Here is a 14645-nt window from a genome sequence, read left to right on the forward strand (position 1 = left end):
ATTACAAAAGAAGCCCTTTTCAGCAGACACTAACTAGTAAGCGAACGCTTGTTTCTACATCATTCGATGCGCAAGATATGCGCAAGTAAGATATAATATAATACATGGTACTTCTTAGCCTAAAGAGAGCAGTTTCAAGCATAACTAACGATGAACGTCTTTTAGGAAGACGATTCTGTTGTTCAAACCTCGACGATTTTCTATATGAATTCAAGTCATGGATGTTAGCCTTTAGTGAAACGAAAGAATGATCGTGTTTCAAATATGTTATGTACTTTCAGTTATAATAACATCTTTTAAATTAGTTGCATTGACAATGATATCTAGGGTACAACGCGAATAGATGATGTCCTCCAGCATCCGTTGCAGTTTGCAGTATTTATTTTGGGCCTTAGAAGCTGGCAATTGTAAAATCAATCACTTTTTCGGGCAGAAATAAATACCATGCAAAAGGACACATCATCTCCATGGATGCGTGAAATGCTCTTTATGCCTAGCACCGATTTATTGACAGAAAGTTGAGGTCTGAACTCAGGTGCCTTAATACTTTGAATTGCCTTTTCTTAAGTCATATTTTCCTCAAAAGTTATGTATTGTAGCTTGATTCTTGTTTCACGGGCTTCACCCAAGATACGCAAATATTTTTTTATTCGAATCTGCTAAAAATCTATGCTCAGATATGAGTTGGAAAAACATAACTGTGACCGTTTTAATGACCTAAGTGTGTTCATTATACGAAAAAAAAAAAAGCTTTCTTCTTTTACTTACGCGTGAATACGGCCTCTCCCAAGTTTAGGAGCCAAATATAGTTATGTCTTCGACCTATAGTATCCCTACTTGGATACAAGAAAATCAGGCTCTTCACGACGCTATTTGCCAAGCAAGAGCCTCAAAAACCTCTGCAGAGGCACTCAACCAGTTACTTCAAGTCAATAAAGAAAAGTTTCTGAACTTGCTTGATGACATACCAAAAGACTCTACTCACAGAAGCACACTCAACAACAGTAAGCGTAGACTAGCAAAAATAACATGTTCATTTTTATTTATTTATTTAGACAAGGCATATATCAATCGAACTTCACGTACTGTCAGCAAAGAATTCACCACTAAAGCATTATTTTTATCTGACCAACTCAATATCAATGAATATGTTGCAGCTACTTTATTAATGCGTGGAACAACCGAATCTGGCCGACTAAATAGCAACGCCATTGATGCTGCTGTACTTCTTTATCATGAAGAGCGAGGATATATTTTGGCCTGTTTAGACGCGATATTAAAATCAGCCAAAGACGCGTCCGTAGATGACGAAACGCGATTTGTCTGCAGCCAATTCATTTCAGAACTTTTAAAAGAAACAATCCATGGCCACACCTATATTAACAAATTGATAAGCACACTTGAGAATATTACGCAATCTATACATGCAATTAGAGACACAGGCACTGTTGCTGGTCAAATACCCGCAGCTGGAAGTGGCAAGCTAGGAGAAGACATCTCTGAATTACGCATGGAAAGATTAAGTGATGAACGCATCTTGATTGTTCAGATTATTTACCATACTGCATCACTTTTTGACTTTGATACCAAGGACAAATTGAAAATGCTCGAATTACTTGAAGATGCAGAATTGACAGATCAAGCAACTTCCTATATGATTATTGCCATGATCTCTGTTTTATCACACAATACAATTGAAGAAGAACCAAGTTCAGAAACGTTGGATTTTATCGATCAGTTCCACAGCCGTATCATGACACATGGCTCAAAGGTACCTGTGGTTAAAGCTGTAGTTGTGCTTCAATGGATCTTGTATTTATCCAGCCCTATCAGAGCAAGCAAAGTTATTGGCTCACAATTCAACTTGAGAAGCGAAAAAGAAATACAGGACTTGTTGGATAAAGTCATTATACAAGACGTATTTCGCTTTATGAGCACCTATTTGCTTTATTTTCAACAACCCAATGCCAATATTGATACAGACCGCCAGACAATCAAGCCCAGCACGGACGGAAATACGTCTAAAGCAGTTGACAAGACGGATTATCGAAATATCAATGCAGACATTCGTAGTGATTTCCAGCCTTTTGCTGTTTATGAATTACAGCAATTAGGACTTTCATTTATCAATATATTGTTTGAAAGATTGCAAAAGCTCAAATACAAAGAAGAAGACACCAATACACCTTTGACAGACAGCATCCTTTCTAGCAGCTCAGAAAGTCAATGCCATGATCTTCAGTACTTTTTAGAATTTATGGCCAGTGTCTTTCGTAATCGAGTCAACCAAGGTGCTGTTTTCTGGAATCGTACTCAAGATGGATTACACCACTTTGTTCGTTGGTTGCTTGATATCAAGGTAGTCAATACAGTCTGTGCAGCTTTTGATTTCTTTGGATCCATTACGACAGGCGATGCTTGTGCTTCCAACATGTTCCACTTTTTCAAATTGGGCACAGAAAGTAATTTGGCCTCAAGTACTTTATTTTCTTGGGGAAAACCTCTTGCTTCATTGGAGTTCTATGCTGATCTTTTAAAGAATACATCTGAAGAATCCCATGCTGTTATTCCAGTCGAAGAAGAAAAGCTGCTTCTCAAGTTCTTAGACATCCTTAAACAATGTGTACAATATTCACAAGAAGCACGTCGTTCTTTTTGGACCGATGGATCTTTGCGTTGTCAAGAAATTCTGGTCAAAATCCTCAACTGTCCAACTTCCACAAACCTTCGTGCTGCTTTATTTGATGTCTTGGCTGCATTTTGTTCTCATTGGGGTGGAGGTGTAAGCGGAGAAGGTATGTGTGTGGCTCTTTCAGGATCGAACAGATACACTAAACATACTTGAATAGGTAGAGAAATATCACTCCAAGTATGGAAGATATTAGAAGGCAGTGATATGTTGATGTCTAGAAGCAAGACCATCCAAGACCGCTCTGTCTATCAACCAGCTGGTATTTTACAAGAATTAGAATTCGAGAAAAAGAGCCGTGTGTTTACCGAAACATTGTCTGTGGTTCGATTGATTGCGTCTGCTATTCATACACAAAGTCTGCGTGAAGCCATGATTTCTGGATTCCCTTACAAACCACCCAGTATTCCCTCTGAACTTGGTAAAGGCACCAAAACACCTGGTTCTATTCCTTACATTGCCTTGGTTGTTGACAACATTTTCTTATCACTTCGCGAACAAAAATATGCATTTGCCGAAGCACGTTGGGAATTGACTGAAGCATGTTTATCCGTTCTGGAAAACAGTGCTAAAAGCTTCGATGTCTCTGTCTTTGAAAACGAACAGACCAGAATGTCTTTGGATAATGAACTCAAGGCTCTAGTACCTAATCCTGTTGTTGAATCTACCTTGTTGCAAACACTGGTTCATCCTGGCTTCCAAATCATGATACGCGTACTTGCCGGTGGACGTGTGATTGACGAGATGTTTCAGATCATTGATGAGTGCGCACAGAAAGAAACAAAAGATACATGCGGTACGCCTTACCATAGACAATGCCTTATCCGTGCATTACGCATTTTGGACTGTATCTTATCCAAACAAAACACATTTATGAACATCATTATTCCGTATATCTCTAGTTTCTCTAAGAAGAAGACCTCCTCTGAATTCCAAGTAGCTGGGTACACTTTTACTGGCCTGCCTTCTCTTGTTTCACTTGGTCAATTGTTCTTGTTTAAAAATAACATGTTAGCCCGCATTGCTATGTTGGTTAACTTTGAAGATCAAGAAGAAGTATGTTATTATGCTGTTAGGATTCTCGACAAACTCGCAAATGGTTGCAACGAAGCAGAACCCTCAAAAGACCAAGCACCCACTCACACAGCTTATTCTGCTTTGTATTCTAACTTGAGTTCGAGTATCACTTCTGTCTTGAGCTCAAGTGAATCAGCAGAACGAATTGTATTTGGATTCAGTGAAAGACTGGCACTTAATGTTGCAGAAAATGTCACTTGCGATGACTTTGAATACGATATCAATAACATTCCATTTTGGTGTGCAGTAGATATACTCAGTAATGCTTATGATTACCCTGTAGAATTTAAGACACGTACAAGTTCTTCTGTGCGTCTTGTGATCATGGATTTGTTGCTCAAAAACATTCAGCTCAAGAGCTTTGATTCCTTGGCTGAATTCTTGCTAGGCTATGATCCATCCAAGATGTCTGCTCTTGACAAGATCCAAGATACAGAAGATAATCAACCAAGATTGGCATGCTTTCATGCGATTCTTAATATGCTTCGACAAGGAATCGACTCAGAGGATGCTATGATGGAAGATACTGCTGACCCAACAAAACTCATAATTGATTCTCACCCTATCTTGGCCGAAAAATGCTATGAACTCATCTATCGTTTATGTGCTAAAAAATTGACATCCACATCCACCCTTCGCTACCTGCGCAACCGTGAAAACTTCTTTTACAACCAATTCAACGCCATGTTACCTCGTATTGAAGACAACATGGCAGTAGAATCCAAAACTCCTTTTACTGGTGTCCTTGTGTCTGCAGACGGTACAGAAACCAAGACTGATTTTTTCCGTTTACGTTCCAAACTTCACCAAAGAGCCTGGTTACTTGATTCCATGGTGCTCGAGTTCAAGACAACGATGCATATGGGGCAAAAGAAAGAAGCCACCAAGCTGTTGGAATTGCTCTATGGTCGCAAAAATATAGTGTCTCTTTATGATGATAATGATGATGATACCAGCATGTCAGAACCTCAAGAATCAGGCTTGTTTTCGCTTCAGACTGTTTCTTACCAACAACCTTTGACCAAGATACTTGAACTTATCAGCTCGCTTGATTTTGTATGGGTTGATAGTCTTTTGGAAAATGTCAAACAACCACTTGAAGCCAAGTACTTTACAGAACTCAATCCTCGTCAGTTTGAGATCGAAAACGAACGCGGCTGTTTTGTGTACGATATCCGTTATTTCTACAAGCAATTAAGACACTATCAGCATACTCGGTATCCTGAAAACCCTGAAGTCGAAAGAGAATTGTCTGATATCTTGTCACATGCTGTTGCCAGCAACCATCAGCGCGAAATTGCTCATGCCAAGCTACACTGTCTTAAGGCCTGGAAAGATCTGGTGCATATCAGCATCATTGAATGCTTTGATCTGTTAGGCGATGTGAACCGAGAGACCATTATTCATGAAATCCTCAGTATGTTATTACCCAAGTTTGCACAGACCAAGGGCTATGATGGTAATATGCTTAAGAGCATGAGCGAAATTGTCCTGAACCTGGTGGATAAATTAAGAGTAAGCATGTCTGTTAAGCGCACATCCCATCTGCCTGTCGAGAGATTACGGCTCATCTTTCAAGCTATTGTGGATTGCATTCGTCAAGAAAACACAACCATTTTGATTCGTGGCGACATGTATTCTGCATTGACTAGTTTCTTGATCTATATTATACAGCATGAGAGAGACGCTACCTCAAAGCAACTGGAGCAACATATCTTGGACACCATCTTGGCTGATAATGCCCACTTGATCAATACCCTTCGTAGCGATGCTTTTCATGGTTTGGATATCTGGAAGACAACTGCCTACATTGCGCTGGATGCTTTAAACAGATTAGCACTTCTCGCTGGAAGCCAAGCTGTGCAACTACAGTTGGTCGAACATAACTTTTTACAAGCTACGATCAGTATGATTCGTACAGATGATGCAGCACTCTCTAATTTGCTTGGACAAATCAGTGGTAAGTTTGTGACTGTCTTTATCGTTCCTGTACTGACTAGATCATTAGCACCATTACTCCCTCTTTATATCTTTGAAGCCAAGATGTCTCTTCTCCTTCGCATTGCCAGAGATACAAAAGGTGCTGAACTTTTGTATGATCACCGCATCCTTGAGGTACTAAGTGAATGTCAGTATTTGAAGGTCCAACAAGATTATACCGCAACAGAAGCCATGAATGAAGCAACAGCTGAATTAAACGATAGACGCCAACGATTAGTGATGCCCACACTTTCATTGATAGTGACACTTCTCTGTACATTTCAAGGAAGAAACGATGCTGTCTTATTAAAGGTAAGTCAGTAATGACAATCAATTGATCTAACTTGATTGTTATAGACGGAAAGTTGGGTTAGAAATCAACAGCCAGCTCTTGTAAATATCCTTCAATACGAACGACACCAAGTAACATTGGATAGTTTAAAACAAATCAACATGATAGCTCATATTATGGTTTCTTTAAGTTGTCGTCGAGGCTATACAGATCGATTCGTAAGTGGATAGCGTATATCGACAAAAGTCTAACATGACCTTATAGCAACTCAAAGGATTCAACCAGCTACATAATACATTTATAAAACTTAATATCAGCAAAGAATTAGCTACTCGAGTGGCACCTATGAATGAAGAACAACTTCAATGGAACACGACAATTGCTGCAGGTAAAATGAACATCTTATCGTATCTATGTATCACTAATGTATTTAGGTGGCCAAACCCTGTTAAAAAACAAAGCACTACAATGCATTGATAAGATCCATATGAAACTGGAAGCGTATCGTAGATTAAAGTATACATTCCCTTGAAATAAAGACCTTCTTCTTTCGAATGCAATGATATTCAAAACTTTTTGTTTTAATAAAGTGGTAAAAAGTGACGAGTGATTGAGAGTGTTATTTAAGCAGAAGCAGACTTTTGCATAGAAGAAGTACGACGACGTTCAATCTTTTCTTGCTTGGATTCCTTGACACGTTTAGCAAGCAATTGCTTGTATTCAGCTTCAGCTTCACGAGAAGCTTCGGCTCTTCTACGCTTAAGAGCTTGTCTGTGTCTCTTGCGTTGAAGGGTAAGAGGAGTAACAAGACGTTGGATCTTGGGGGCCTTGGTGTAAGCCTTCTTACCTTCAGCCTTGGGTTGAACTTCACGACGGATAACGTACTTGCGGACATCATCTTCCTTGCTCAAGTTCTATAGAGAGATAAGTCAGATGTTGATTCTATATATATATATATATATATATAACTGTAAACTTACAAAGAACTTTCTGATCTTGGAAGCACGCTTAGGACCCAAACGCTTAGGAACAGTAGCATCAGTCAAACCAGGAATGTCTTGTTCACCTTGCTTGACGACAACGAGAGACAAGACAGAGAGGTCAGAACCAACAATACAACCACGGACAGACTTTCTCTTACGTTCACCGGTACGGCGAGGACGGTAGCAAGAGTGACCCTTGGACATCAAGAGCTTGACACGGTGAGGCAAGAGAACACCTTGCTTCATGGGGAAACCTTGCTTGTCGTTACCACCAGTGATACGGAAAACGTAACCCTTGAATTCGTCACCGAGAGAGTCACCAGAGACTTCTTGGGCCATACGCTTATCATAGAAGCCACGACTATTTCGAGGTGAGTGTCAATGTCTTATGCATCTCTTTACTTACAGACGACGTTCATCTTCGATTTCAATCAATTTTTGACAGCCAGTGGCTGGGTTGGCAATGTTCAACTAATCAGAAAATAAACAAAAAGCGTCAATCATCCATTCAATCCATCGATCCATCTAAAGATGCAAAGATAATGCGTCTATACATACCTTCATACCGCAGATAGAGAGATGGATCTATGGGTTCTGCTTACATGGATTTGATGTATAGGTGCGAGTTTGTAGTAGTAAGTAAGTTTTCCAATCAAGAACCGATATTCCGGTATAAAATTGATCGGACAGACTCCGTCACGGCCCGGTCGAGAAGTCAAGCGGCTTAACAGTGATTAGATTGGCACCATGTATTGAAAGGTTTTTTTTTATTATTATTATTTTTGGCTGGTCTTCTTCCTTTGTATATATTTACTGTGCGTAGTCTTTGTTGATATACACACAAGAAAAAAGAGAAAATAAGAAGAGAAGAGTAAATACAGTCGTTTTATTGACTTGGAGCTTATTTGTTTTGTTTATATAGAAAACTAGAAAACATGACTGAGCAAGAAACACGTCCTGTTGTCGAAGAACAACAACAACAACAAATCAGTGACGAACCCATCAAGACAGTTTTTCATGATTCCAAAAACTACAATGTAAAGCATCCCCTTCAAAACACTTGGACCTTATGGTTTGACAATCCTGGTAAAAAAGCCAACGCTGCTTCTTGGTCTCAAAACTTGAAAGAGATCGTCAACGTTGATACTGTAGAAGACTTTTGGGGGTAAAAAAATAACCAATACTATAATTTCATGCAGGTTACTAAAGTGAGCCTATAGTGTTCATAACAATATTGTCAAAGTCAACCACCTTGAAATCAGTTCAAATTACCATGTATTCAAGAAAGGCATTCGTCCAGAATGGGAAGACCCTGCTAATGCCAATGGTGGTAAATTCAGTATCCAGTTTCCCAGAAATAGAACGGGTGAAGCTATCAATGACTACTGGCTCAATTTGGTAAGGATTTGGCTATAAGAAAGAGGGAAGGGCTGATATTAGGCATGTAGATCCTTGCTATGTTGGGTGAACAATTTGAATATGAAGATGAGATTTGCGGTGCTGTTGTTTCTGTTCGTAAAGTGTTTTACAGAGTTGCTCTTTGGATCAAGAGTTCTGAAAAGAATGAAAAGATTGAAACTATTGGGTAAAGAACAGATTCAAATATTTATATACTAATCAAGATGATATTAGTCGTCAATTAAAAGAATTCCTTCAGCTTCAAAATACTTTGGTTGTAGAATTCACTCCTCACGGTGATTCTGCTGTAAAGTCAAATGAAAATAGATTCACCATTTAAGCTTTCAGACACACCTATCTCTTTGGAAATAAATAAATAAAAAAAGATGCGCGCACATATCGATTTCCCTGTACGACAGTTGTGTATATTTTCATTTTTTTTTTTTTTTTTCGTTTTCCCTCTTCTTTTTTTTTTTCTTCTTCTTCTTTCTTAAGCATACAGATGTATGAGGAACCTCCACCTTTACCTTTTCCTTCTCTAACAAGTTTAAAAGCACCAGCGATTGATATACTCAAATCTCAGCGAAGTCCAAATACACCTGATGTAGAGTTTAAATTTTTTTACCCTGAGCAGTCTGTCCAAGCCGAAAAGCGTAGACAGAAACCCAATAACAAGGCATGCGATATCTGCAAAAAGAAGAAAGTACGCTGTGATATAAATGCACTCCCTCATGAACCCTGCACCAGAGCCAATTGTCAGTGTGAACATCATCAACAGCACCAAGAGGATACCCCTTCCGAAATCGTTGTCACAAACACAAATAGTGGAAGTATACCCTCTACCACAGTGTTTCGTAAACCGGGTTTATTGCACAGTGGTCATTATACAGGTGAAACGTCATTTTGCCGATACCTTAAATCTCAAAATCAGTCCCTTGAAGAAGATCAATTCCCCACATTTTCAAGTATACCTACTGTACCCCATATCACTTTAGCAGATAAGCATTATCTGATTGATGTGTACTATGATAACCTCAGTCCTTTTTACCCAATCATCAATAAGGCAGATATACTCCAGCAATTAGACCTTGTTCAAAAGGGTCATAGTAGCTATCTTTCACCATTGTTTTTCTACGCCTTATTTGCACGTGCTGCTCATGTGGAAACAACTCGCAAGATGACTGCAGACAATACCTCTTTTTATGATCTAGGTGTTGCTTGCTTAGAATATGCTTCAGCACTGGTGCACTGTTATAAGGATAAACCACGGATCAGTACTGTATTAGCATTGGTGATCATGACAAATCATTTAGAACAAGAGAAAAGACATCAAGACCTGACAAGGACTTGGCTATGGGCTGGGGATGCCTTTCGTATGGCACTTGATTTAGGTATTCATCGGGCATTCATATCCGATGAAGCCGATCCATCTGGGCAGTTATGTATACGTACCTTTTGGCTTGCTTATATAGCAGACTGTACTATCAGTATGACTTACGGAAGACCTTCTGCTACAGAAGAGAAAGTATTGTAAGTTACAACTCAATATGCTCTTTGTCTCTAATTTTGGTAGAGATGTTACTTATCCTTCAAAACTGTCCAATGATGATGCGTTTGCAACACAATGGGTAGATGGTTTGAACTCTTTGATTTCCTTAAGCAAGGTTACTGCACGTGTCATCAAGTTCAATTACTGCCCTCCTCCTCCTTTTATTATTCAAGGCCCTGTTAAGGTTTGTGTTCATCACACAATAAGGGTTAACCAATCATGATTAGCGACACAATGCCTTTTTGGTCAGCGTAGATTCATGGCTGATGGATATTATGAGTCCCTTAAAAGAAGAAGAACCAGCATCGCCCAGCCTAGTTCAGGATGAATCAAGCATATCTACACGTATGGCTTTTCAGAAAAAGATGTTTCTCTATGCCAATTTGATCTTGTTGCATCGTCCTTATGTGAATGATGTCTTGACGACTCGCAACACAAGCAACAGACCATCGTACGACATTTGTTCTTACGCAGCCATCATTATCACAGACACAGCCAGTAAATTGAATCCAACCGAACTTGTCTATCACTCAAAATCACCCTTGTTTGCTTATGCACTTGTCATGGCGCTTCGGATTCATATCATGAATGCCACCAATGCTAATCCAGAGAAATACAATGCACACAAAAACTTCAATTTATGTTTAGCGACACTCAGTAGACTTCCTCAGGCTAAAAATACGTGTTCTATGTTACATGAAGCACTAATTGACCTTGAAGAACAGTACACAAATCGGTTCTTGCTGGCTCAGGAACGCGAAGATGATATCAAACTACAACAACAACTGCAACAACAAATGCAATTACACCAGCCTGTCATCACAGCTGCTCAGGTTGTCTTTTCTCCAGGTGCAACTGATAAGCGTAAAGATAGACCCAACAGTGATGCCAGTCAAGGCCTGACATTCAATACACCTTTGGAGCCTGGGACAGGTCGTCTTGTTATTAAACATCACAATCAGCCTACAGATTCTGCAGGTCGGAAGAAGAAGAAAAATAAAATTGTGCATGATACGCCTGCCATGTTTGTCGATAGTCAACAGTGTCGACAGAAGCAGAAACAAAAGCAAAGTCAACAAAAACTTCAAGGTGTATTTTCTACCAATGGTTATCAACACGCCTCTGCACCACCTACGCAATCTGTTCAAGTACAACAACAACAACAACTACCGCCTTCAACTCAATTCAGTCAAGGAAATCATTTCCAACTGAATGATTCATATACTCAGTATACCACACCTAGTAGTAGCAGCACCAGTAGCAGTAGTCATGGCAGTGCTACATTTCCTCAGACTGAGTACACTTCCATGGTACCTCATTATGCTGATACCATGTTTCCTTTGAATGATGCATTCGATCAAGTATTAAATCAAATGAACAGCCAAGAAACATCTATGTCTTTGAACTTTACTGATCTCTTGCCCATGAATGATGGGATGAATGCTTTGTGGAACACAAACTTTTCAAATGAAATGCCCATGTATTGTGTTGCTCCTCGAGAAGATACGTTTGGTGTTTCTATTACCAGAACCTCCAACAAGACTATTCCACCCAATGATACCAATCTTGCATTTAGCTATCCTAGTATTTAGAAATGTGTACATAAACTTTTTATTATTGTTGTTGTTGTTGTGTAGAATGAATAAACTGTTCTCCTGTTTACCTTCCCTCCTTTTTTTTTGTTGTTGTTGCCTCCCTTTTATTATTTCATTGTATTCACCCATTTTCTACTCCTATATTAAAAACCTACACTTGTGTTTGCATAACCATCGTAAAATTACTTATTTTTTCTCTTTTTTTTTTTTTTTTTTTTTTTATTCCATGTCTAGAGTAGCAGCCATTTTCAGAGAGTATAGTAGTATTCTTATTGCCTATATTATCCTACTTATATACAATTGATAGATACAAGATTGTAATGGTGGGAGAAGGAGGTATTTATACTTTTATTCAGCTGCATGTAGATACATATATATTTGCTCATTTTGACATGTATTCATTGTACTCTTCATAAGGTGTTGGAAAATCAGCCATGACTATCCAATTCATTCAATCTCAATTTGTGGATGAATATGATCCTACGATTGAAGGTAAGAACCAAAAAAAAAAAAAAAAAAGAAGCGTGCCTTCCTCCTTATTTTTCTTTATATAATCAGATTCGTATCGTAAACAGTGTGTCATTGACGGTGAATGTGCACTATTAGATATTCTTGATACAGCAGGACAAGAAGAATACAGGTATGAAAGTATGGCGGAATTCAATGATTGACAGTGTATGTTAGTGCTATGCGAGAACAATACATGAGGAATGGAGAAGGGTTTGTCCTTGTGTATGCTATCACTTCCTATCGATCCTTCGAGCAAGTTCAGAAATTACATGAACAAATCATGCGGGTAAAGGATATAGAATCCATTCCTGTCATTTTAATAGGCAACAAATGCGATATGGAACGTGAACGACAAGTGCCTACACATGGTAAGACATCTTTGAAATGAACAAGCCAACTTAATTGGAACAGTGGGTAAAGCATTGGCGAAACAGTATGATTGTGAGTTCTTGGAGACTTCAGCCAAAGACAGAATAAGAATTGACGAGACATTCTATGGCTTGGTACGTGAAATAAGAAGGGTAAATCAAGAGAAGCAAGACAAACATGCTCTCTATGAAGACAGGACAGGTCTCTATTGTTGTGGTGAATGCATTCTTATGTAATTTATTGGAAAATGTCAAGTGTAGTAAATGGTTTATCTCTATTTTGTTCTTTGACTTTGTTGGCTGTTTCTGTTGCAAGTCTTTCTTGAAGATCAGCCTAAGATAATAGTTAGAGTACAGCAATATAATAATCTTAATAAATAATCCTTACCATTTTGTGATCAACAACATTCTTTGCCTTCTTACGCAAATGTCTCTTTAGCGCAGAGTTTCTGCCTCTCATTCTCTTCTTTTCTTTTTCTGGTGCACCAGGCTTGGCTGCTTCTGCTTCTTCTTGTTCCATTTGACGTCTCTTCAAGATATCGGCCTTTGTCAGCTTGTTCACCTTACCGATCTGTGTAGGATCCAATACAATCATATCAGGTTGAAGTTTATCCAACAAAGTATGCACTTCAGTTTCTTGTCTCTGTCTCTTGGTCTGGAAGGGATTGGCTTCCAAGGAATCAAAGTTGGCTTCACCTGCACCAGGCACAATGATACTAGAGATACCCTTTTGATGCCCAATACCCAACACATCTTCATAAGGCACAAATCTCAGGTTTTGAATAGGTGATCCAGCTTCTAAATGTGACATGTAGGGTGATTCTTGTTTCTTTCTGAATGCATCTTTCCATACTTGAACATGTGTATGCATGCCTACACTCAACAAGCCTGTGTCTGATATATCTAATGAAGTGGCAGTCCGAGGTGTATAGTATTCTTGAAGACAGCCATAGTTTCTGATATCCCAAATCTTAAGTTGACCATCTGTACCTGATGTAGCCATATAGTGCCCGCCTTTATCAACTGCAATTGCTTGTACAGGACCACGATGACATTGCATTTTGACAAGTGGTGAGGGCATAGAGGGTGACCAAAGTGTCACTGTACCGTTCTGATGACCCAAATGAATTACTGCATTGTATCTGTTTTGTGTCATGGTGTTGCATGGACCTAGTTTAGTGCGTCTTTCAGCCACAAGTTCACCTGTGGATGTATCTTGGTATTTAAGATAGCCATTGCTGCCAATAGTGGCTAATAAATAGTGATAAGGAAGGAATTGAAGTTGATCGACATAGGTGTGGTTCTTGAGCTGATGAATTTCAAGCCCTGTTTTATCGTAAATATAGACATATTTCTTTTGAGCTACTGCTAACATGGTTTCATTATGAAGCCATCTAGTGATCATGGTAAGTCTTTTTTTTAACAAGATATTTTTTGACTTACTTGACATCGCGCACTGTTTCATTCACATGTGTCTCGAAATGAAGCCCGCCTGTTTGCCAATCAAATGCTGCAATATGACCTTTGTGACCACCAATCAACAAATGACGACCGTTACGGGTATAATCTACAGAATAAGGTCCAAACTCTGGTAAATCAAGAGAGAAGATCTAATAAACATAAGGGGAATCAGATAAAGATTGGATAAACATGTGAAAATTTACCTTGCTAGCTGTGTTGACATCAAAACTGGAAACAAGTTGGTCTTGTCTAAACTTGAATGTTTTTTCAAGACCTTCAGCTTCTAAATAACCAGCTTCTTCTTGCAAAAGCATTTCAGCTCTAGCAGCTGCGCGAGCAGCATCACGACTGTTCTTTTCTTGATGTGTTATTTTGGCTCTTAATTTGATATCTGCAATTTTCTATAACACAAGTCAATAGCTGTTCTATACCCCTCCCCATGCTGTCTTCTCTTACTTTAGTGTCTTTGGAAGGTTTGATACGCATGTATTTCTCTTCATTTTTGACAGGTTCTTCACTTTCTGCCATTTTTTTAGGTTTTGGCACAGTAAAAGTGGGAGTTGACTTCTTTTCGCTTGCGTTTCCCTTTGTTTTCTTGCTTCTGACCATATTGCGTATCTGTATATCTATCTCGAAAGAAAAAGAAAAGAAGAGAGAGAAAAAAAAATGGAAGCTCTATACCGAAGCATGTTGAAAGGAGATAGGGTGCGAAAAGCAGTCCTTGGTAGCAAGCCACTGCCTTT

At 38.9% G+C, this 14645-nt stretch overlaps 7 protein-coding genes across 7 annotated transcripts; 5 read left to right on the plus strand and 2 right to left on the minus strand.

Annotated features, from left to right (window-relative positions):
- Nucleotides 1-757: 757 nt before the first annotated feature.
- Nucleotides 758-6952, plus strand: B0P05DRAFT_554866 (nucleoporin Nup186/Nup192/Nup205). The gene is made up of 7 exons (XM_051579727.1): nt 758-1004; nt 1056-2795; nt 2850-5726; nt 5775-6058; nt 6104-6256; nt 6303-6426; nt 6473-6952. The coding sequence occupies exons 1-7, from the start codon at nt 812-814 to the stop codon at nt 6568-6570; spliced, it is 5469 nt and encodes a 1822-aa protein (XP_051431803.1). The 5' UTR covers nt 758-811; the 3' UTR covers nt 6571-6952.
- B0P05DRAFT_233078 (40S ribosomal protein S6-B) lies at nt 6278-7664 on the minus strand. Its single transcript, XM_051573286.1, has 4 exons — nt 7580-7664; nt 7428-7492; nt 7019-7382; nt 6278-6952 (listed from the first exon to the last, which is right to left on the minus strand). The coding sequence occupies exons 1-4, from the start codon at nt 7583-7585 to the stop codon at nt 6662-6664; spliced, it is 726 nt and encodes a 241-aa protein (XP_051431804.1). The 5' UTR covers nt 7586-7664; the 3' UTR covers nt 6278-6661.
- A 134-nt stretch (nt 7665-7798) lies between these two features.
- Nucleotides 7799-8853, plus strand: B0P05DRAFT_554869 (translation initiation factor eIF 4e-like domain-containing protein). The gene is made up of 5 exons (XM_051579728.1): nt 7799-7892; nt 7944-8186; nt 8242-8419; nt 8470-8606; nt 8654-8853. Exons 2-5 carry the CDS (start codon nt 7957-7959, stop codon nt 8757-8759), a joined length of 651 nt encoding a protein of 216 aa, XP_051431805.1. The 5' UTR covers nt 7799-7892; nt 7944-7956; the 3' UTR covers nt 8760-8853.
- Nucleotides 8854-8856: 3 nt separating this feature from the next.
- On the plus strand, nt 8857-10108 carry B0P05DRAFT_233190 (fungal-specific transcription factor domain-containing protein). Its single transcript, XM_051573287.1, has 2 exons — nt 8857-9949; nt 9995-10108. The coding sequence occupies exons 1-2, from the start codon at nt 8922-8924 to the stop codon at nt 10023-10025; spliced, it is 1059 nt and encodes a 352-aa protein (XP_051431806.1). The 5' UTR covers nt 8857-8921; the 3' UTR covers nt 10026-10108.
- B0P05DRAFT_233195 (uncharacterized protein) lies at nt 9804-11640 on the plus strand. Its single transcript, XM_051573288.1, has 2 exons — nt 9804-9949; nt 9993-11640. The coding sequence occupies exon 2, from the start codon at nt 10235-10237 to the stop codon at nt 11558-11560; it is 1326 nt and encodes a 441-aa protein (XP_051431807.1). The 5' UTR covers nt 9804-9949; nt 9993-10234; the 3' UTR covers nt 11561-11640.
- Nucleotides 11641-11791: 151 nt separating this feature from the next.
- On the plus strand, nt 11792-12745 carry B0P05DRAFT_233203 (ras-like protein 2). The gene is made up of 6 exons (XM_051573289.1): nt 11792-11818; nt 11871-11899; nt 11981-12055; nt 12122-12203; nt 12248-12441; nt 12485-12745. The coding sequence occupies exons 2-6, from the start codon at nt 11884-11886 to the stop codon at nt 12676-12678; spliced, it is 561 nt and encodes a 186-aa protein (XP_051431808.1). The 5' UTR covers nt 11792-11818; nt 11871-11883; the 3' UTR covers nt 12679-12745.
- On the minus strand, nt 12664-14545 carry B0P05DRAFT_554878 (WD40-repeat-containing domain protein). The gene is made up of 4 exons (XM_051579729.1): nt 14359-14545; nt 14106-14303; nt 13885-14051; nt 12664-13835 (listed from the first exon to the last, which is right to left on the minus strand). Exons 1-4 carry the CDS (start codon nt 14509-14511, stop codon nt 12812-12814), a joined length of 1542 nt encoding a protein of 513 aa, XP_051431809.1. The 5' UTR covers nt 14512-14545; the 3' UTR covers nt 12664-12811.
- Nucleotides 14546-14645: the final 100 nt, after the last annotated feature.

The sequence above is a fragment of the Gilbertella persicaria genome (assembly GCF_025201335.1).
Source record: "Gilbertella persicaria strain CBS 190.32 chromosome Unknown B0P05scaffold_41, whole genome shotgun sequence".
NCBI lineage: Eukaryota > Fungi > Mucoromycota > Mucoromycetes > Mucorales > Choanephoraceae > Gilbertella > Gilbertella persicaria.